Source organism: Amphiprion ocellaris, chromosome 8, assembly GCF_022539595.1.
Source record: "Amphiprion ocellaris isolate individual 3 ecotype Okinawa chromosome 8, ASM2253959v1, whole genome shotgun sequence".
NCBI lineage: Eukaryota > Metazoa > Chordata > Actinopteri > Pomacentridae > Amphiprion > Amphiprion ocellaris.
In genome coordinates this window covers 25,715,281-25,739,488 of record NC_072773.1, presented here as the reverse complement: position 1 = coordinate 25,739,488, position 24,208 = coordinate 25,715,281, and the positions used below count along the sequence as shown (strand labels likewise).

Sequence of the window (24,208 nt, the reverse complement as noted above, 5' to 3'; positions counted from 1 at the left end):
CCTGATGAACCGGAGCATCACTGCATGTGACGACTGACCGCACAGTTTCATCTTTGCAACACGTGATAGTTTGGAACTCAGGAAATAAGTGTGGCCTTTGTCTCCGAGTGACCCCAACTCATAAATATGAGCTTTACAAAGATGGCGAGTAGCTGTTGCTCCTGCTGGACGTCTTTTGTGATCTTTTGTTTTGGTGTGTTCCCATGCAAAATATTTTGCTGGTCATAAAGCAAAAGACAAGACAAAAAGACAAGAAACGTCCGTGAAACATAACAACCTATTATGATATTTCTCACTTTTAAAATAATGATCATTTTCCATCAGTATAAATAGCAAAAAATATGTTGCCTTCTTACCAAAGATAATGCAATTCAAATTTTGGAACTTTTTAAAATGACTTTTCCACCTTACCAAAACATAACATCTATTAAAATAACCTAATACAAAAAGAAATACTCATCCTCAAAACACAAAGCTTTAGGATGTCGATCCTCTATGAGATGTACAGTCACAGAGGGGATGGAATTTACTTAATATACTGAATGGATCTAAGCGGGGTTTTCTGACAGTTCATACCGTTTTATTCTCAAGTTTTCATTATTACATATGTCCTCACTAGAACTGATTAGCATTTGTGCTCTTTAATACCTGCAGTATGTGAGAGGAAAGTGTCCGTCCTCACCTCTTCACTGGAATTTTCTCAAAATAAATGCAGAACTGACTAGACATCACATTTAAGTAAACAGTATGGATATACGTGACATAGGGGCTTAATATCTTGATCTGTTTCAGTTAGTGCATATATTGGACGGGATGTAGAGGGATAGAACTTCTAATCTTAATCATCTACGTTGAAATGGTGATGGCCAACCAGCTCAAAGTGACTTTCATCCTTTTTCTTGTCCCATTTGTGATTCTGTACATAAAGTACCGTAATTTCCGGACTATAAGCCGCTACTTTTTTCTCACGCTTTGAACCCTGCGGCTTATACAATGATGCGGCTAATGTATAGATTTTTACGTGCGAACTTCATGCCGTCAATACATTTAGCCTCGTCACATCAGACCAATAAAATTACTGAACAGGTAACAGTGAACCAATGAAACTGTTCGAATTAAATCAAACACACTCACACTAAATTCTTCAAATCAGTCATTTTGCGCTTCATGCACACACCCTCATCATGGAAAACACACGAAGAAATGCATATGATGCAGCTGTTGCAGGCCGAGTCTGCTCTCCTTTACCCTCGGCAGGTTGCGATGTGTGTGTATGTGTGTGTGTGTGTGTGTGTGTGAGTGTGTGAGTGTGAGTGTGAGTGTGACGTGAGGAGGAGCGCTGCAGCGGTGTGTGTGTGTTGCAGAGATGAGTGTGGAAGCGGAGGCATAGTGAGATGCACCATGATGATACAGCCAGTTATACAGGACAAGAGTGGGAAGCCAGTGCACGTGGACAGTTGCTGCTGGTTCAATAAAGTGCCTCATTCTCCCCCTGCAAAGTTTGTCCGGACTTATATCTGGCGGTTACCATTAACGAGCCCCGCTAAGCTAAGCGGGCTAGCGCTACTCGAGGCTGCCCAACCGCTAAGCTAAGCGGGCTAACGCTACCCGAGGCTGCCCAACCGCTAAGCTAAGCGGGCTAACGCTACCCGAGGCTGCCCAACCGCGGTTCGGCGGCCGGCAGAATCGGGTCAGAAACACAGTTTTTAAGTTAAAGGCAACCGATCTGCCTGTCGAAGAAGGAAATAGAGCGTAAGCTTGAAATCAGTGAATCAATGGTGAGACGTTGGAGTCGGCCGCGTGAACTGACTCAATGCGTTTTACTGCGATGTTACAGGCACTGTTCGGAAAAAGCATACTTTAATTAAAAGTTTAAAAAAATCTTTCTGTGTAAATATCTCATGTTACAACGTGGACACCTGCGGCTTATAGTCAGGTGCGGCTTGTATATGTACAAAACTTTTTTTCTTTTTAAATTTAGTGGGTGAGGCTTATATTCCGGTGCGCTCAATAGTCCGGAAATTACGGTAGTTAAGAAAATCAACTTCCTTAAGGTAATAGAATCCTTTAGATAAATACACCTCTAATGTTAAGTCACACACTTTAATGCTTTGTCTGAAGTTGCATATTTGTTATAATTTCTCAAGGATCCATGGCAGTTTACAATGCTTTAAAAGATTTCTGTATCATCGGGAATCTTCATGGAGTAGTAAAAGATGAAGCGATACAGACCACAGTTTGCGATTACACATTACATAAAATCGTCACTGTCCACAAGATCAGCTGTAATGGGTTCCTGAGACCAAAAGTGTAGCTGAAGAGTTTGATCACACACAGATGCACTTACAAAGTTTTTCCCATTGCGTCCAGAAATTTCCACTGGATTGCCTTTGAAACTGACAAGACACAATACAAGTACCAGTTCCATAAACATGCAGGATCTAAAACTTCAATGAGTGGATTAATTCTTATTCTGTTCTGCTTCATTGTTATCCTCATCTGACTTTAGTTTAAATTTTATTCTTTGTTGCCACTGTCACATGAGTCATAACGAATCTTGTTCTGTCACAAAACACAAACACACAATTAAGCCAAAGGCCTTGTTGGACTGGGACCGGTTTGGAGTCCTTGGAAGGCACAAAGTCTACTGTCTTTATCTAATATTCCCACTCTCAATGGTTCATTTAATAATACATTCCTAAATAAATGCACTGATTGCAGTGGCCCTTCAGAAGTAGTTGTGGCTTTTCACATAGCTGGCTGCATGCACATAATGTAATAGATCATTCCCTGAGTGTGATGGTTTTTGGGATTGAAAGTAATAAATTGCTTCAGGCAAACCATTTGACAGGGTCTGAGTGAAGCTTTCACTTACAGCTGTTTGTTTCCTACTTCTTTTTCCCAAACTTCTGAAACCAGTGTCAAACTTCCAGCTCACTCCACTAAAGACTTTTCACATACTAAATGCAATGCTGGCATTTTGGTTTTTTTATACAACTTTGACGCGAGTAAAGCCTTCACATGGTGCTGAAATGGTTTGGTGTTCTGCCGGGATCATAACATACCCATACACAAACATTTCTCATTATGTCACATCAAATGTTAATTGAAAGTGAAGCACTTTTCTTTGGGATGGTGATGATTAAAGCATTTCTTACAGTGGATTGCATTTCTTCGAGAAGCGTTCACTGACTGTTGCATTCAGGTCGGATCAGTGTGACCTCATAGTGTAGTGTTGGCCTGTGTTTTCTGTTGCTCAGTTTCAGTGTTTACAGGAATAACAAGTCAGTCTGGGACTAGAATGGACTTGACTCAGTTTTCAGAAGTGTTTGAGCCATGAGTTGAGAAAGAGTAATATCTGAGTGAAACAGGCATTTACGATAAGAGGTACAGCCAATAATGCCATGATTTCATGATCTGCTGCTGATTTTCTTTTTGATTGCCATTCCGACACTACATCCTCAGTCTTGATACCGCAGTTTCTCCATTGCATATTCCCAAGGCCTGTATGTCCTCTGTGTATTTTTTAAACAGTTTCGTTAATACCAGTGTCTCAAGCATTTAATTGTGAAGCACAAGTGCCCCCTACTGGCTAAACAGTTGAAGTACAACCAATATGAAAACACTTGATATTCTCAGTGTTTCAGATTTTTTTGGTATTTGCTATTTGTGTAACTTTCAACAGCATTGTAACATAGATTGGGGTAACTTTAAACATGTATTATTAACTATTCTTCGAAAAATTACCTTTTATTTCAAAATTTCAGTGGATAATTATGGACAAATCAAATCACTAACCCCATCCCAAAGTGTTTGCCATGTTTTTCAAAGTTGAATGTATTGAGTACATTTAACAATAGATAGTACAATACAATATTTGACATGTCACCCAATGGTCTATGGCCATAAATATATACAGTACTTTCCCCCCTGAAAACCTTATACAAATGTTTGTCAAAACTATTCCATTTGATGGATGAGTATGCACTTGAAATATAAACTCTCCTACATGTGCTTATGACAATGAGATCTGCCTTTAGCATCTAAAATTGCATGTACATCACATGACACATTATGTATGTGACTTATGCCATAAAAGGGATAGTCATAGCCTCTCCTGTCAAAACAAATAGGAGCCTATGCTCACTCTCTTGATTTGATGTCTTGCCTTCACTGAACCCTGTAGAGATGAAAAGCTCTCAGCATGGGAGGAATGGTGCTAAAATCAGCACAAAACTGAAGAATATGCCATTTTATAAAAAGAGGAATTCGTAAGCATTAGCTCATCGACACATTTAAAGGAATTTTGACACTTTGGGAAATCTGCGGATTTGCTGTGTTGCTGGGAGTTTGATGAAAAGAGAAAAAGTTACCATCATCCCATCTGTAAACTCTGTAGCCAGCAGCTTGTTACTGAAGGCACTTACTAGGTTGGATCTAGTAACATTTCTGTTTCACTTTTAGCAAGGTGCAAGTCCAAAGTGCATGCCATCAGTTTAACAATCAAGTTGTGTAAAACAATTTAGGCAAAGACCTTTTCTACATTTCAGTACAGTTGTTCAAAAGAAACAGTTAAAAGTGGTGTAAAAACTAAAAAATACCTTTCTCGTGAAGTTTGCAATTCAAGTTAACGTATTACAAGCTAAAATGCCCATTGCTACAATGAAGACAGTACATATCATATTAAGACTCACCATTAATGCATATAGCCTGAGTTTTCACAAAATGTTAACAGGAACAAGTTTGTTTGGTTGCTTCCAGCCATTTGAAGAGTTTTTGCTCTGTGTTTTATTAAAAAACATACAGCATCTGACAGCAGCAGGATCCATGTGAACGTCTCCAAAACGAGATAGATGCACACATTTACTCATGTGGAGCAAGAGCAGTAACTTCATTAATTACTTACAACTATAAACTATCCCTGACATGGAGACAGCATTGATCAGGATCTTGTGACAAGTCACACTGTGTACTTTACATTACACATGTGAGCTGTCAAATGCAAAGTCACAATTTATAATCTCCACTTAATCATTTATTACTTATTGGCCATGCTCATGTTGAATCCTGAGCTTTAACACAACTGTTAAGCTAATTTTATTTTACTGGTGAAGCAGTAGTTGGATTATTATCACACATGGACAGTGTTTTGGGAATCATAAATTAATGTGGCTTTTAGTTATTTGGACTGTTTGATAAGTAATAATTTAGATTTGCTGTTTTGTTTATTAGTGCATTATCATGTGTTCGACATCACTTCTACTGTCCAGTATCGCATGAAGAACAAATATCGTGTGCATACTCTTTGTTACTCTGGTGGGTATGTCTGGACTGAATCTCATGACTTTTAACAATTACCATGTGACATATCCCACGTCTGAGAAGGGCTCCAATGAGCTTTAGAAGTGCAAGAAGGAAGTTTTCCTGTTATTTTTGAAACTATTGTTTCTTTTGTTTGCTGTCGTCATGCTAAATATTTTTATGGCTGCAACCAAATATTTACCAGATAGACAGAAGAGTGTTGTCAACCCCCTCATGTTGTTCTGCACAGAAAAGTGAATAAGAATGACCCAGGTTGCCTGTTACTTTAAGGAAGAACAGTAGTTCAGTTAAAGTCATCAATGTCAAGAGATCCAGTTCGGGAGTCATACTGTGGAGGGAGGCATGTTGTCAGATTTCCTGGATACATGAGGTGCTTAGTCTGTGAAGTCATGTGGATATGAAGACAAGCACATACAAAAATCTGCTTTATTTCTTATTTACAGTTTAAGTTAGGGTGGCAAAGGAACTATACTGAAAAGCATTTTACAATAGTGTGCGTACACGTGATGAGCTACATTTTGCAAACCCCTAAGACATGTCTTTTGATTTAAAGAAAATAATAGAAATGATTAAGACCTTCATTACTGACTGAAGTATTGTATGTAGCATTGTAGTTTACCGGGTCCATACATTTGATTCTTACTGAAGTCTGCCTGACTGGACAAAGATTGTTAGTTATTATTATTAAGTGTGTGCATGCAGTATATTGAGTGAAGTTATTGATGCATGTCTGCAGCTACTTGAAGACTTGATTCAGGGACATAAAACTCCAGAAGTTTATATAAAAATGAAGTCTGGCTTGTACAATAGCAGATGTGCCAAAGTATAAATCACAGATTAGAAAGTTCTAATCACAGTATTATAATTAATTTCTTAGTATCTACTGTCATTGCAAGGAAATCCCTAAAAATAATGTCGGTATACAGTGTAATGTTAGAATACAAGGTGAAGTGGTCAAATTTTAACACTTAGTACATTTCTTAACACTAGCATCAAGTAAATGGACTTCCAGGTTGTAGTGTCAAAGCTTCCTGTGACTATACATCTCTTTTAGAAATGACATTATGTACATATTTTAAAACTGTTTTTTCTTCTAGAATTCACCTGTAAAAATAGGACTGTCGGGGGAACTGAAACATCATAGCTGTTAAGATTGCTCCTAAAGTGAACAGCTCTTTAGTGTAGATGAGGAGTTCCTTTTGTGGCAGAGAAAATGGCTACCTGAAGCAGCTACAAGTAAAAAAAAAAATAAAAAGTTATCAGAAAAACAGGAAAATGGTGCAGTCCTACTAATTAGACACTGTGGGGGATCAGAAATCATATTGTGGTCAAACATAGATGAAAATCAAGTGTGTCTGTTCATAACAGCCTGAGCTAAAGAAATCTGGAACTATTACCACGCTGTTGCTTGCTACATTAATGTCGACTATACTACAGACGGGGCTGCACAGCGGCATGGTGACTTTCACCTTGCAGCTAGAAGATCCCTGGTTCGCGTCCCGGCTTTCCCGGGATCTTTCTGCATGGAGTTTGCATGTTCTCCCTGTGCATGCGTAGGTTTTCTCCGGGTACTCCAGCTTCCTCCCACACTCCAAAAACATGTTCAGGTTAATTGGTAACTCTAAATTGTCTGTAGGTGTGAATGCAAGTGTGATTGTATAGATAATGGATGGATATACTACAGACAAAAACTTCAACAAACTACAAATAAAATCATATCACCAGATGAAAGGATATCAGCAGTCACAGTCAGACATAACTGCAACAGCATTACATTTAACCCATATCTGTAGACACAGCACATGGTACAAAAACAGAAAAAAACCCAAATAGAGATGAAAAACATCTCATCCCACAATACACACACAACAGTGTAGCGAACTGGCATAGCAGCTGCAACATCCAGTCGGGGTCACAAAAACAAGAAAACCACCTGGATCATTCTGCATAAGACTAAAACTGGCAATACAACAGAAAAAAATTAAAATATCTTGCAGGACTATACCAGTGGTTCTATAACTATTTTGCTGTAGGCCAGTTTTGTTTGTTGTGTTTCAGTGGAATCATAAAGAAACTTAGCTCTCTGACACCAACTTTATCTGATTTGCTGTTTACTTGTCATGTAGCGTGAACAGGACCTGCAGGCCAACTTTCATCTTGGAAAATCTGTCACTTTGCTTAAAAACTGTCCAGTAGGCACCCTCAAATCTTTGAGCAGGAAGACAGTATCTGCCAACAGGTTGATTTGTGGTTAAACAAAATCCCTGCGTGACAGTCCCAGTTATTAGCTTATCAGAAATAGAACACCAATTAGACCAGTGGTATTATATACCTAATTGTTTCACAACATCACTTTTTAAAATTTTCATCAGAAAATGTACATCTTGTGAACCAAGAAAACTGCTTTATATGCACAGATGTGTGTTGTGAATAAGAAAAAGTCACCTGAAAGTGTATAACATCATTTTTTGAGGTTAGCCATAGAGAAAGACTAAAGCAATTCAGCTCATTGATGTGAAGTTGTTCATTCAGCATAGAGCCATATGAATGTTTAAGTCTGGCCCTCTGAGTCTGATGGTGGTGGAGTAAACCCAACAGGTGATAGATGGAAACCACCAGTTGAATCTTCTTGAATATCCTGAAGGTCAAGGTGGCAACTTGGTGAGTTACAGAATATCATGTCTGAAAGACAGACTGGCATAATTGCAGTTATATTTGAAGAACATCTGAGTAGTGATTGACTCCGATGAAGATCAATGTATGGTGATGACTTTGACTGTAGTGGAACAGTGGAAGTGACAGAAAATATGAGATATTCTGACTCTATGTGGAGCTGATTCATAGATGTGTGTATTTTGAATGATTACATGAGCTGGGCATCTTTCTTTGAAAGCATGCCTACTCACTCAGACAAATGCTTGTTTCTTCCTTTTTTGACTCACGTATTTGTGTGCATAACCACACACAAAGATTTTTACCTCATAGATGTAGAAAATGAATCTCTTCAAAATTTGATCCTTTGCTCTTTCCTTCCTTAGTTTATTGGTATTTTTCATGCATACAGAATGAGTCTTCCTGCTTGTCTGTGGCCTAAAGCAAAAAGGCAAATATCTGCAGGCGACATGCTAAAACGTGATCATTCACTTTCTTCCCTTATTCAGTACTATTCTATCTGAGGTGGTTCCCATTTATTAGAGGATGTGTTTCTTCTTGTTTATCAGTACAATATAGTGCATGAATTAGTTCTCAATAATGCAGTTACAGCTTGCATTGACACTGCCTCATTGTGGTAGCCTGATATGATATACTGTGAAATACCTTTAACCCAGTCCTCTGTAAAAAAAAAAAAAAAAAAAAAAAAAAAAAAAAAAAATCATTTGTGTATCTAGTGTGAGCATCTACATGAAAATCTAGGGTGGAGAGGGAAAAACTAATTGCATATGTCATGTCTGACTATTATCTGCTGCATCTCCCAAAGGCTCAGTTAAAATGCAGCAACTCAAAAGTTCACATCTCTGTGCTCATGTGCAGCAAATTGCAGCTCTGTGGGTCAGAAGGTGTCCAAAGGACCCAGCTTCACAGACTGCAGATTTTTCATGTTTACATGTATTCGCTGTGTTTGTATGGGTTTCCACGCATGCTGTGATTGTCTCCCAGGAATGTATATTAATTATTAGCAACATTTTCACACGCAACCTTGGCCAAGGCTCTAACCTTAGAACTGTCAGGTGAATTCAGATGATGAATTTCCATACAGGGATTCTCAAACTAGGCCACAACTAAGCTACACCATCCACCTAGAATTGTTCATATCCACTATGTTGGCTTCTTCTGAGACAGCATGTACCACCTGTAATGAACTCACCATAGATTGTTAAGCCCTATAACTGCATAAAATACAACTTCTACTTGGCTAACTGTGGTCTTGCAGGGAATAGAAAAGAATAGAATATGCTTTATTGTCATACAATGTACAACGAGATTGGCAAGCTTCTCCTTTTCAGTGCAAACATAGCAGAAGGTGCAAGACAAAGTCTTAAAAATCTTAAAGATAGCTCTATTTACAAATATACATTGTCACAAACAAAACCGAGTGAATGAATGGACACAGTGATGTTATAGTAGTGCATCACAAATAAAGTTTAATATTTGCCATCGATTATTAAAAAAATATGAGAAATGAATATATTCTGAACACATAAAGTAAAATGTTTCAAACATTTTTCTATTTTAATTTTGATAATCATGGTCTGAAACTCAAAACAATACCAAATAAGCAGATCTCAAAATATTACTATATTTCATTTAAAATTGATTAAATTAGTAATTATACAGTATAAATACCAGGTTTCCCTCAGTAGTTCAGTACACACAACCACAGTAACGCAGAAGACTGCTGACTTGAAAGTTGTACAGAAAAAGATCATCAACACCAACCAAAAGGAGGGATTGCCGCAGATGGTCATTGCTGAAAAGGCTGACTGTTGGCAGAGTGCTGTATAGAAGAATATTAGTGGAAAGTTGACTGGACTAGAACAGTGTGGTAGGAAAAGATGCACAAACAGCAGGGAAGACCGCTGACTTGAGCGGATTGTTAAGAAAAGCTGATTCCAGAAGAGAAGGTTCACGGCTGGAGTCAGTGCAGGAAGAGCCACCGAGCACAGACATCTTCAAGGAAGGAGCTACAGTTGTTGCATTTCTAATATGATACCACTCCTAAATGTCTTAAACCTGGATAAGGTGAAAAATAACTGGACTATTGCACAGTGGCTAAAATTCGTCTTTTCAGATTAAAGCAAATTTTGCATTTCATTTGGATTTGAATTCAGGTTTTAGAGTCAGGAGGAAGAGTGGCAAGGCACTGAATCCAAGGTGTTTGAAATTCATTATAAAGTTTCCACATTCAGTGATGATTTGGGGTGCCATGTCATCCGCTGATGTTGGGCCACCATTTTGAGAAGGACTTAGCACCTGCCCACAGGGCTAAAACTACTACCCAATACTTTGCTGACCGTGTTAATACTGTGTGTTGACACCTGACCTGAACCCCATATGTGGTGCTGTCATAAGGATGAAATAAGATGAGAAACACCCGACCCCAAAACACACAACCAATGGTCGCTACCAAAACAACGTGCACTTCAATATCACCTCAGCAGTGACACAGGCTGATTGCCTCCTTTGCTATGCCACATTGATGCAGTAATTTGTGGTAAAGGAGCCACAAGAAGTCCTGAGTGTATGAACGAACACACGTTTCGGAAGTTGGAGATTTCTGTATTGTAAACTCTATTTTTTCAATTGACCATAGGAAATGTTCTAATAATTTGAGATACAGGAGCTCCGATTTTCATTTGCCATAAGCCAAATCTGTAGAATTTAAAAAAAAGCCTTGAAATATTTCACTTTATGTATAATGAGAATAGAATATATGAAAGTTTAACTTTTAAAATTACATTGCGAAAAGAAAGTTTACTTTGACATTTTATATATATATATATATATATATATATATATATATATATATATATATATATATATATATATATATATATATAAAAGCAATGGTAGGGGATCCCTGAAACCATTCATTGCACTTAGGTGTTAGGTGCTTACTATTATGTCGTCTCATGTTGCAATAATACAAAGGACCTAATGCACATATGCATTTTTTTTTCTTTATCAGATTTCTTTTTTCGCCTGGTTTTGTTTTATAAATTTCAGTCATTATGTGACTGGGCGGACATGTACGATCCCCACTTCCACTTCCACAATCTATCATAAACACACTTAAGCATTTGTTTGCATTATAAAACCTGCGCACCACTGATTAGACCTGTTGGTGCCAAGAACAACAAAGAAGTCATGCTCTTTGTCGTATTAGTGAAATCATTTGACAAATGTGTCTGTTAAAAGTAATTTTCTCACAAAACAAACCTGACAGAGATGAAGACAACCATATTTGAATTAAACACTAAAGCTGCAATCCATAATTTGTTAAAAAAAAAGAAAAAGAAAAGTTTTTATATCACTACCTTTCCCACCAATATTTCTAACCCTCGATGTTTGTGAAATGTGAAAGCAAACTTTGTCAGCACAAACTTTTTCAGGTGGTAACATTTTTCCTTGTTAAATATAAATACTTCATCATTGTCAGTGCATCTCTTTTATTTTCACAGTCTTTTGTAAATTAGCAGGTGACATGATTTATGAAGAGCTGGTAGTTTTCATTTCCTCTGCTAATTCCACATGGAAGTGCTTGTGTGATTATGTCAGGCACAGCAAGTCAATAAGTTGTGTTGGCCACATTTATCAAGGGTTCTGTGTGTGATAATATCCATGAATACAAATTATGAACTGCTGCTATTTTTCACGAGTTTGAAAGCACAGAAACTAATCTCTATGGTTAAATCCCACTCCACGGCGGTAAATGGGAAGTACATTTATTAGACTTTATCAAAACTAAATGTATTTTCCTTGTCTCAGTAATCCAACAGTGCACACTGACAGTAGCTTTGAGTAGACAAAAACCTCAGAAGTACAGACCTTTTGGAATTCTGTCATTTACCAAAATAAATAGCATATTTTGTACAGACTATAGAATGATATTAAAAGCAAGATGAGTGTTGTTAGATCCTCACAGAGAACTATTGAAGAAGATACTGAATTGGTGTTTGAACAGTGAAGTCACACAACCATTGGGTGCGACTGGTAACCGTACATCTTCGGCAATATTTCACATGTGGACAAATAATGTTACATGCTGCACTCAAATTATTCACAGTGATGAACGATTGACAGTGCATCTCTCCGGAGTGTTTGTCTGATACCTGTCCTTCAACATCAAGCTGTGTCATGACTTCAGTATGTCAATGTAATGACATAAAAATGTGTTGTATAAAGCTAATAGGTCTAAATTTTTTCAGATTCCTCCCAATCGATTTGTTAAATAACGTGCAAATATTTAAACTTCACCGCAACCTAACTCAAATTATTCCTGTCTTAACTTCATGTCAGTTGTTTTAAAATATACAAAACGCCACAGAAGTCAAATACCTGCGATAAAATTGTATTAAGTTTCAGTGTGTTAAATGTAAATATGCACATACAACAAATAATTAAGACAGAAAGCATTATCACTTCTGTCAATATTTGCTCTTGGAAAATAAGTAATTGCTTCTTCTAATAATTTTACAGTCATCAAGTCACCATCACATATTAAAGTCCCATTCTTTATCTTTCTCACCATATTAGTTACAGGTCTATTTGTATGTTTTTTTGTCTCTATAGATAACAGATTTTATCAGTATTTCTCCATATTGACAAAATGCCTTGCTGTTATTTTTTCCTAACAGCTAATGATGACAGTAAACAGGAAGAGGCTGACAGTGAGGCTGCATCTCCTTCAACACAATGTCCAGAGGAACCACCGACAGATATGGCTCTGCTTTCCCAGCCTGCAACCAAAGCAGCCCCACCACAGAGCCACTCTCAAGAAAAAGCAAAGGAACCGGTTAATAGCAGTGTGCCAAAGCATGAAACTGAAGAATCAGGTCCCTCCATGCCATGCACCACAGCAAAATCTAGTCCGACCACACAATCCCCAACCACCTCAGCACCCAGACATCACCAGACTGGGGCCCTCGTGGTCACTAAGACCACTTACGTCATACCAAAGAAGCAGTCTGGCTCTCAGTCTCCATCCAGCCACGTACCAGCCACAGCATCATGCCAGAAGCCTTCCTCAGCCCCCATAATGCTGAATGAAACCCGAAATCTGCCTGTGTCTCCTGCACCCAGTGCACCTTCTTCCAGACCCTCTCAGCCCAATACGCAGGTCAGACAGAGCATTCAGCGCTCTCTCAGCAGCATCCTGTTCAAAAGGTGAGAACGTCTTTACAGCATTATGTGCAAGCAATGTCAGTTTTTATTTTTGTGTTATGGTGCTCTGTTGATGAAGCTGAAAAACAGTCTGTATAGATACAGTAATGGTTCACAGAGCAAAATTATGAAAGACAATATTTTTTAAATATATAGAAAAACATGAACGTAGTTTTATCAGCAATTCAAAAATATACTGTAGAGGAACATGCGCCATAAACTCCTGACCATTCATTTCATTCCTCATCTATATTTTAGTAGCATATTCTTAAAGTATGCACATTTAGAAACAACATGACCACATATTGTAAATCTGTGACATTTCCAGTTAATCATTTCTTTACATTACACTTTTAGTTTAGTTTAGTTGTTTATTATGTTTATTCGACTTTAGCATGAATTAAAGAGTAAAAAATGCATCTCAATCTGCTAGAGCACTGATGCACAACAAATTTGCTGACCATCTTCCTTTTCTTTTGTTAAGGGTGTGTGATTGTGAGGATTTGGAGATGTCTGAGAGTGAAGTTGCAAAGCTTGTCGCAAACATAGAGATGGAGATGTTCGACATATTTCGCAACACAGACAGCAAATACATGAACAAGTATAGAACTATAATGTTCAACCTGAAAGACCCAAGAAACAAGGTTTGTTGAAGCTTGCTAAAATCCGTTTCAGTTTTATGATCTGTGCTCTTACCATATATTTAAATAATTATATATTACAGATGATGCTTTTTAGGAACAACTACTCCTTTTTATTGAATATATATCTATTTTTTCTTTTGCAAATTAACAATCTAGTTTTGGACTCTCTCTAGGGCTTACTGTATCGGGTTGTACATGGAGAAATCGGTCCCTTCAGACTGGTCAGGATGACCCAGAAGGACATGCAGGCTACTAAAGCACCTGAGCCAAAGGCAAAAGAAACAACTGAGGTAAATGGTAGAATGTGTAAAATGCAAAAACTAAAACTGAATCTGATTTTATGCCTCAAGCCTCAGAATTGTCAAGGAGTGTCTTTGACAGTGTGTGTATCTTCTTCCATTGCTTTTGTGTGTCAAGGTTAAGGATGTAGCTGCTATAGCCACATGTTTGCAAAAGCCTGAAGCAGTGAAGGTTGATTTGCCCAGTTTGAATCCAACCAGGCCTGACAGAAGACCTAATGGCACGGTGTGTATCTGTCTCATTTGTAGTAAAGTCTCTTCTGCTTCTTATGAACATATTTTATTAAAAGGTCATAGATATTGTATCTGTATGAGTTAAGTCTTGTTTGTGTTGGTATGTGTTGCTTCTCAGGAACAGAAGAGAAGTCTTCCTGCTCCTGCTCTCAAGACCAGAGCAAGCCAACCAAACCAGACCAGTGCTGTGCCAGATATTCTTGCCTGCATGCTTAAAGACACAACATCAGAGCACAAAACTCATCTCTTTGACCTGAAGTGCAAGATATGCACAGGTAAATTAAACCAATATTTGACAGTAGCTGTGCAGTAATAAGCAGACATTGTTATCCAGCAACCAGCTTATACTTTTGTTTGTTCAAAGTAGTTTCTCATTATATCCTAAAGGTCAGATACAACTTGTGGAAGAGGGGGAACCAGCAAAGAAAAAACCCAAAGTATCTGTATCAAGAGACAAACATGCGCCATCTTGGAGAAAGCCAGCAGGAGGTGATTCCCCTCTGCGAGCACCAACTGACTCACCTGACATGGATTCTCCAGCATCTTCTCTACTGGAACTTTCATCCCACTTTATTATTGACCCTTCACCACTGACTATTGTAGAATCACCTGCTTCTCCTATAATGGATTCTCCAGCATCCCCTACTTTAGAGTCTCCTGCTTCCCCCATCATGGAGTCCCCTGCGTCCCCAACTCCAGACACTTCTAAAGCTGCTTCACAAAAGAGAGAATATACACCAGTTGTAATTCCAGCTGTCTCCACAGTCACAATCACAAGACGTGACCCCCGCACGGCAGCAAACAGGTTCTCTGCTTCATCCAGTAGCACCTCTCATTCCAGTAACACAACCCATAACAAAGGAGCTCCTTATGTCCCTATTAAAGAGGCTACTACCTCACATTCGGCACCAGCATCCTCACGACCACCAACAAAAACATTACCTAAATCAATCTTAATGAAGCCATCTTCCACTGCAGATCCCCGACTTTATGGCACATCTTCAAGGTATTTAAATAACAGTGAAAGCTTACTAAAGCACATGAATTTTTCTTCTTTTCTGTTTTAGGTAGTAGACCTTTCACAAAATCATTATATTGTGTAAATATAATTATTTTTGTGCTGTTGTGCTTTGTTTTTCAGGACCTCTGACACCCCAGCTGATGTCCAGACCACTCAGTTCCTGGCTAAGCAAGACATATTGTGGAAAGGCTTTTTAAACATGCTGAGTGTAGCCAAGTTTGTCACCAAGGCATATATGGTTTCAGGACCTGCTGAAAATCTTAAAGCGGTAAACTTAATTTCACTGAGATGTATCACGAGATCCGTCTTTGTCATGACAAATATATGAAAAACATTTCTTTTTGTGCGTTGTGTAGGACCTACCTGATACCATACAAATTGGGGGACGAATCATGCCTGAGACTGTGTGGGACTATGTTACAAAGCTAAAGACCTCTCTTACTAAGGCAAGCAGAATATGTCGTGTTTCTTTTTGCATCTTGTACAATAGCATGGAGAATATATCTTCATTTTATGTGCTTTTGTTTGTTTTATAGGAATTATGTGTGATCCGGTTTCACCCTGCAACAGAGGAGGAAGAGGTGGCATATGTCTCCTTGTTTTCATATTTCAGCAGTAGACGTCGTTTTGGTGTGGTTGCCAATATTAGCAATTCCATCAAGGATGTCTACCTTGTTCCACTCAGTGCAAAGGAATCAATCCCATCCATACTGCAACCTCTTGAAGGACCAGGTGGGAAAATTCTTTGACGACCACAGCTTAAATGCTTGCATTTTCCTTGAGCGAACACCTGTATTAACACCATCAAGGCTCAACAGTACATGATATATCACAATTTTAGTCTTGTACAGCAATGATCTTGACTGAGTGGTAGTGAGAAAAATGTTCACTCCATTATAGTTGAAATACATTACCAATCAAAAGTTCGGACACACCTTCTCATTTAATGTTTTTTCTTTATTTTCATGACTATTTACATTGTAGGTTCTCACTGAAGACAGTAAAACTATGACTGGACACATATGGAATTATGTAGTAAACAACAATTGTGAAATAAGTCAAAACATGTTTCATATTTTAGATTCTTCAAAATAGCCACCCTTTGCTTTGATTACTGCTTTGCACACTCTTAGCATTCTCTCGATGTGCTTCATGAGGTAGTTCTTTTATGATTATTGATAAGGAATCGGTGTTCCCAGTCCGCATGAGCAGTTCTGCACCAATATATTTCTCTATTGTGAATCTTAAAAAATGATTTAGTTTTCTAATCAAAATTGTTAGTTAAACATTCTAAAGAAATTGAATAACAGAGATCTAATTGTTAGGATTAAAAATTTTAGATGTATTCAAATGTTTTTGGTTTTTTTTATCTTCCCTTTGTCTCAGGATTTGAAAAAAAACGGCCTAATCTTCTTCTGGGTCTGGCAATTGTCCAGAGGGCAAAACGTCCAGGATGCCTGCCTCAGGAAACTGAGGAGAAGAGACCTAGGGTTCACATGTCCAAAGATCCTATGTGGATACCAAAACCACCTGTCCTCTATGGTTCTGACAAATTGGAGATATTCCAACCCTATGATCCAGAGACTCCTGCTAATACCACTCCTCCTGCTTCACCACCTTGCCCTGGGTCACCATCAGACTCTTCCTCTTCTGGTTCAGTTACCATGCCCTCTGTTTTGACCTCAGTTAGAGCGACTCCCCCTGTTTCTACCTCAGCGACTGTTGTTGCCACACAGTCCACTTGTAATAGCATCTCTGAAAAGGATCTCACCACATCATCCAGTGACAAGACACCACTAAACACTATCTTGAAGACTTTATTTGGCAATAAGCAGTCTGACTCCACTGTCTCATCTGATGGAAATTCTGCAAAAACAACATTAAGTGCTAAGAAGATGCCAGTGTTTAATCAGGTGTCTGGAACAATGGTGGATCCAATTGTCCAACAGTATGGACAGCAATCTAAAATCAAAGAGATAGAAGTAGAGGAAAATGAACTTGATCGACCATACGACCCAGAAGAAGAGTATGATCCAACATTGGGATTTAAAACGGTTGCTCCACAGACCATGAAAAAAATTAAGGCAGATGAGCCCACATTATCAGGCGTTGTGGAGGAAGATGTGGCCTATGATCCAGAGGATGAGACTATCTTTGAAGATATTCAAAGTGGTATTGCTGTAAAAAGGCCCCCTGTTCCAACTAAAACGTTAGATCCTTCATTAGGTCCAACAGAAGTTCCTTCTTCTACTCCAGCACACACTTCTGTTCAAGCTGCAGTAAAAGCGACCCTTCCTGCAGGCACTGTGGTTGTCTCAGCTGCAACACTCAGTGAACAACAGCGAATGCTTGAGGAGCTCAATAAGCAAATTGAAGAGCAAAAAAGACAGTTGAAAGAGCAGGAAGAGGCACTACGTCAGCAGAGAGAGACTGTGGGTATGTTCATGGCTCATTTTTCTGTTTCGGATTCCCTGATGTCACCCCCATCAAAATCTTTGCCCCTCAGCCAATTGTCATCACTGCAGAGTGGCAAAATGCAAACAGACTCAAAGCTTTCAGATTCAACAGACAGTACTGCCAACCTTACAGAGACTGTGGAAAATTCAAATATGGATTCACAAATTGTTAAGCTGGAAGACACAACTGCTGTCCATAATTTAATAAATGATATGGAAACTGTTGCTGAGCAAGATGATACACAGGAAAATATTGAGAAATGTGACAAATATTCCTCTGCTGGAGAGATTGAAGATTCTGATGTGGCCTATGATCCTGAAGATGAATCACTTTTTAATGAAATTCAAGAGGATGTATTTAAAGGCACAAGTATAAATGCCAGTGATTCTTTGTCAAGAGCAGGGCATAGTGGTGGTCACAAAGGTACGTCTCCGAATTCATACCACAGCAGAAAGCGAAGGTCGTCACCAAAGAGGCGGAGTCATCGTGAAAGGGACCACCATAGAAGTCCTTCAAGAAAGTCACAGCGACGTTCTCCTTCACACTCCCGGCGACGTCGAGACAGGGATAGACACAGAAGAAGTGAAAGGGACAGGTCAAGGCACCGAGTTAGAGAGCCATCTGAAAGGCAAGGACGCCATCGTAAGGACCATAGTACGCGCCGACATTCCCATGGACGTAGAAGGTCCCCGTCATCTCCTCGAAAAAAAGATTCTGTGTCCCTTTCTCCAAAGCCGCACAGAGGACCCTTTCCTCAAGTCCCTGGAAAATCAAAACATGCAACTGCTCTGGACTCTGTTGAACAATTTGTAGAGAGTAACACGTCACCATCTTCGCCAGTTACTGTTAAAAAAGAACTTGATGGACCTCAGTTAGAATTTAGTCTTGTTGAGAGTTCTGAAAAAGATTTTATTTCTTGTTTACATGCTAAGCTTGAGCCTTCTGAACCACCAAAATTTCAGGAGCTTCAAAAAAATTCCATTCCACATCCTTCACTCAGCGGGTCTTCTACACAGGTGGATAAACCCTCTCAACAAGAAACTCTGCACAAAAACAAAATTGAAAATACAGTTCCACTAAGAGAAATTGATCCACCCATTCGAGATTCTCCTCAGAGCCCCGATCCAGAACCACAGTTTGTGAAACCTAACAACATAGAAGCGCATGACTTTGTTAAGACTGAGGAAATCCGAGATCCCCAGGAGCATACCAGTGTCCCATTGCCATTTGGTCAAGCTGAAAATAATTGTCTACCCATTGGTGGTCAAGCAACAATGTCCAATAACTCATGTCCTGCTGTTGGAGAGCCCGTATCAAATGCAAGGAACTTAGTTTTTAGAGGTGTAGATCTAAAAGTCCCTGGTGACAGAGGCCAATGTGTGATAAAGATAGAAAATCAGATGTTACCAGAAAATCCTGGCTTAAGAGACCCTCAAAGGATAAGTCAAGGGGGAGGACATCCAAATCCAACTACACACTCAGATACACAGAGTATGAGTGTTCCAGGGATTATGAATCCAAGATCAGATATGAGAGAAACTGGACATAGGGGGCCACAGATAGATTCAGTAATCCATGGTCATTTACTAGGTAGGCTTGTTCCTGATAATGGAGGCTCAGGGTCAAGAGATCCTTTTTCAGCAGTGTATAATTTGAATACAGATTCAAGGGCACCAGTTGTAGCTGATGAGAGAACCCAAAATGTTAGTTGTCCAGAGAAAAGTTTACAGTGTCTAAAAACTCAGAACAGATCACAGGTAGAAAATCCAGATGGCAAGGCAGATGTGATGAAAATAGGGACAAAGAAATCATTTGGGGGTCCACAGTTAGAAGATTGGCTTCCAGATATAGGAGAAAGAGGACAAAAAGATAGAGATGAAAGCCAACATTCTGAGGCTTTGAGATCTGATGTGACGGGTGGGGGTGTAAGAGATTCGAGTACATCTTTTATGGGCTCAAGAAGAGTTCAGAGGCAGTCAAGGCACGATGGCAGTCCAGCTTTAGAAGAAAGGGGCTCCCAGAATAAAGGCTTTCAGCCACGTGAAAGAGATGTACCCTTGAGCAGGGGAGCTGGTGTTCAAGAATGGAGTTTTGATTCAAATACATCTATAGGCTCGGAGGGAAGACTTCAAATGGGAGATAGATCAGCAACAACAGGTGAAAAACAGGGAGCACAAACAGGTGTGCATATGAGAGCACCAGGACCAAACCTAAATTATAAAAACGGTGAACCTAACATGTCTTTCATTGAACAAGAGGTCCCACAGCCAGATGTAGAGTTAACAAGGAGCGTAGATGGCCCTGATACAAGAGAATCAGAAATTATGCATGAAACAGGAAGGCCAGATATGACTGGAATAAATCATAAGGGACCTAGTCAAGATGTCTGTGGCATAGGATGCACAGATACAAGAGTTGATAGAAGAAGCTCAGGTAGAGCTAGTGGAGAAACAGGCCCTAACAGGAGGAATGCTGTCATGCAAGAAGGAAATACACAAAGCCAAAATCTAGAGAAGAGAAATGAACAAATTGGCCCAGAAGTCAGAGACATGCCAAACTTTACAAATCCCGATTGGAGAGGTCCAGGACCAAGTGTTGTTGGTCCTGATGTAAGGGGTCAGAGGAATCAAAATGAAGGCCTAGGTCCACATATGAGGGACCCAGATTGGAAAGGGCCAGGACCGGACGTAAGAGATAATTGGAAACCAACAGAGCCAGTCAGAGTAGGGTCATTTATGCAAGATGACTGGAGAGTCCATCAGTCTGATAGGCCAGGCCCTGACAAGGAGAGCCAGGGGTCTGAGAAAAGAAGTGCTGGAGGCTTAGGATTTAGACAACCAGGGCTTAAAATGAGAAGTCCAATCATGCAGGACCTGAGACAGGATAGAAGAGGACCAGGAGGTCCGGATTTCATGGGACCAAGACCTGAAAGGAGAGGTTCTGACATGGAGGCCCCCATGCATGACAGGAGAGAACACAGAGGTCCAGAGTTCAAAGGATCTGAATGGCAAGGTACAACTATGGACAATCAAGGACCTAGCTTGAGAGTGCCAGGAGGTCCACAATTTGTGGGACCGGGACTTGAAAATAGGGGTGTAGCCGAGGAGGGTATTGGGCCTGACAGAAGAGGAACTGAGGGTCCACATTTCAGAGGTTCGGGGCCTGAGCGGAAGGTTCCTTCTATAGAGAGCCAAGGGCCTGACACAAGAGGGCCAGCAGGTCCAGATTTCAGGGGGCCCTGGCCTGCAAGGAGAGGTCCAGATATGATTGGTACAGGGCCTGATAGGAGAGGACAAAGAGGTCCAGATTTCAGAGAACCAGGTTCTGAAAAGAGAGGTCCCAAAATGGAGATTCCTGGAACAGACAGGAGAGGACATGGTCCAAGTTTCAGGGTACTAGGGCCTGAAAGCAGAGGCTCATCTATGGAGGCTTCTGGACCTGAGAAAAGAGGACCTGTTGGTCCAGAGTTCAGTGACCCAGGGCCTGATAGTGGAGGTAGAGCAGATTTTTGGGGACCAGGGTCTGAAAGGAGTGGCCATCCTAGAGAAGGACCAGGACCTGAAAGGAGAGGCCCCGCCACTGAGGGTCCAAGGACTGACAGGAAAGGACCTGGAGGTCCAGATTTCAGAGCACCAGCTCCTGAAAGCAAGGAATTACCAATGGTAGGTCTTGGGCCTCATGGTAGAGGTCAGGGAAGACCACATTGTAGAGAGGGTCCAGGGCCTGACAGAAGAGGTTCAGACTTAAGGGGATCATTGGTGGAAAGACTAGGTCCTGGTACGGAGACGTCAGGGCTCAACAGGAGAGGGCCAGGAGGTCCAAAAATGGGGAGACCAGTGTTTCGGCATGAAGGTCCAAATACAGAGGGTCTAGGGCCAGACATGAGAGGTGCAGAAGGTTCAAATGTTAGGGAATCTGGGCCAGAAAGAAGACCTCCATATATGGAAAATCCACAGTCAGATAGGGGAGGACCACACTTCAGAGGAGTGGGGCCTGATGCAACTGTTATGAGGGGTCAGTGGCCCACTATGAAAGGTCCACGAGGTTTTATAGCACCAGGTTGTGAAAGCAGAGTTCCAGACATTGAGGGTCAAGGTCCCGATAGACAAGAAACAGCAGACTCAAGCTTCAGAGAACCTGGGCTTGAAGGGAGAGATGTAGAGGGCCCAGGACCTGACTGGAGAGTATCAGGTGATCCAAACTTCCAAGGTCCAAATATTGAAGATGTAAGACATGAAGGAAGTGGTGACTGGGAAGGGTCTGACCCTCTTTGGGAAAGCCCAGGTTTAGAGTTCCCAAGATTTGATAGACCATGTCAGAATTTTAGGGGTTCAAGACCTATGAGGAGAAACTTTAGAGGACCACGGCCAGACTGGGACCAGGGCTGTGCACCTGAATGGAGTGGCACAGGCACTGAGGAGCAATGGTCAGATGGAAGAGGGCCCAATATGGAGACTTTAGGAATTGAAAGAGGTTTTTCAGAAGATGATTGGGAAAGAGATCACAGTTGCAGTTCAGGGCCTATTCAACAATGTTCAGATGAGCAGGACCAAGAACATAGTAGACAAAGTCTTTGTACTGGATGGAGAGGCCGTGGAAGAAGGGGACCAGGGCCCATACAGGAAAGACCAAATATATTTCCAGGACATGAATGGAATGGCCCTGGTTGCAGGCGTCCAGGGCCTATTCAGGATAATCAAGATATGGAATGCCCAGGGCCTAGTAGAGGAGGACATGTAAATAAATGGAGAGAGCCTAAAAGAGGTGGTACAGGGCCATTTTTTAGAGGGGAAAGGGAATCACACAATAGAGAAACAGAATCGGATACACAAGGGCATCCAGATATGGAGAATGACTGGAGGCAGCCAGACTTCAGGGGACACACGAGAATACCAAACGCTGAAAGACCTGAGGCATATAGGAGAGGGCCAGACTCGATGAATTCATACCCGAACAGGAGAGAATTAGAGATGGAAGGTGTTAATAGAAGAGGCCCAGGAGGCCCACATGTAAGACCCCCGAGGCCTGGAACCACAAATTTAAACCCTGAAGGTTTAGAGTCTGAAAGGAGATTTTCAGATTGTGGGGAGTTAGGATTTGAAAGACATTGTGTAGACATCGAAAATTCTGGACCAGGTAGAGAATTTGAGCAGGATTTTAGAAGGGAAAGGAGAGGTCCAAAAATGAGAAGGCTAGGGCCTGATGAAACAGATATGAGTTCAAATTTTAGACATGGAGCTGTTAGGTTCCCTGGGTCTGATAGAAGAGGTCCAGACAGGATGGACCCAAGGAGATTTGAGCCATCAGATGTCAGAGGCGAAGACATGAGGGATTGGGAACCAGAGCGGAGGGGTCAAACAGACAGTCATGAAAGACCAGGTCCTCATCAGGATACTAGTTTTCAAGACACTAGTGATCCATGTCCAGTACCGTTCAGTAAGTCTGTACGTCCAGGTCTAAACAGAGGAGGAAGATCATTCCCTGCTTTTGATAACCAACAAAATCCGCAACCCATAAGAGCCCAGAGACCGAGAGGTGCCTTACTTCCCACTCCAACAGAGGGTCGCACACATTTCCCAAATCATGTGATGAATCATGAGGTCTTCATGAAACAAAAACAAATGGGTCACCCAACAGCCGTAGAGCTGGGTAGAGGTAGACCAGTCAGACGACAAAGAGGGTGGGTAAGAGGACAAGGACGAGGAAGTCCACCTATAGGTGTAAACAGAGGAGGAGGAGAAGAAACTATGTGAGGGGACAATTAAACTGATCAATGGGATTTAAAGGGTGCACAGTGACGAAAATGGAAGTGACTGTCATTTGGGCCACTAATGCTGATGTGCTAGACCTGCAGAAACCTGCCGAGCATCACTACACTGGATAAAAAAATGCTTAAGCATTACTTACATTGAATGTATTTTTTTCCTCATGGAAAGTGGTTTCCTTGTCTTACTGAAATTTCAGCTTGACCTGCAGACAAAGCCATGAGAAAATCTGACATTGTAATTTGTCACCGAAATGCTCAGAGGCAGAAGTATTTGTGTTAGTTTGTTTTGTTATATTCAAAGTAGATATGTTTAATTTGTTTCTTGATTATGACTGAATTGCCGCTTAAAAATAACTGAGCATTTGTAAATTCAACTTCATGTGTATTTCTTACTGGAAATAGTCAGAAATGTTTTGTACAGAACATGTACAGTTTCTTTGTTTTTTAACAGCCATAGTGTCAGTAGAATAGCCTTAATTATGGCTTGTTTCACTGTTACAATTCAAGAAATCAATAAAGTGGCATACCTTTTAAGATTTGTATTATGTCCAATTTTATCATTGTTTTTTGTAGTGATTGATTG

The 24,208-nt window shown here is 40.3% G+C and overlaps 1 protein-coding gene across 6 annotated transcripts in view; it reads left to right on the top strand.

Annotated features, from left to right (window-relative positions):
* The window catches only part of si:ch73-181d5.4 (uncharacterized), a 32,655-nt gene extending 8,496 nt beyond the window's left edge, over positions 1–24,159 (top strand). For all 6 annotated transcript variants that reach the window (XM_023278617.3, XM_035952092.2, XM_055013240.1 and 3 more), the window contains exons 8-17: positions 12,678–13,206; positions 13,688–13,847; positions 14,021–14,137; positions 14,265–14,372; positions 14,499–14,655; positions 14,768–15,386; positions 15,522–15,669; positions 15,758–15,847; positions 15,938–16,133; positions 16,788–24,159. In XM_023278617.3, coding sequence (XP_023134385.3) covers positions 12,678–13,206; positions 13,688–13,847; positions 14,021–14,137; positions 14,265–14,372; positions 14,499–14,655; positions 14,768–15,386; positions 15,522–15,669; positions 15,758–15,847; positions 15,938–16,133; positions 16,788–23,611 — 8,948 coding nt within the window. In that variant the 3' untranslated portion in view covers positions 23,612–24,159. The remainder of the gene's footprint in view (positions 1–12,677; positions 13,207–13,687; positions 13,848–14,020; positions 14,138–14,264; positions 14,373–14,498; positions 14,656–14,767; positions 15,387–15,521; positions 15,670–15,757; positions 15,848–15,937; positions 16,134–16,787) is intronic.
* Positions 24,160–24,208: the final 49 nt, after the last annotated feature.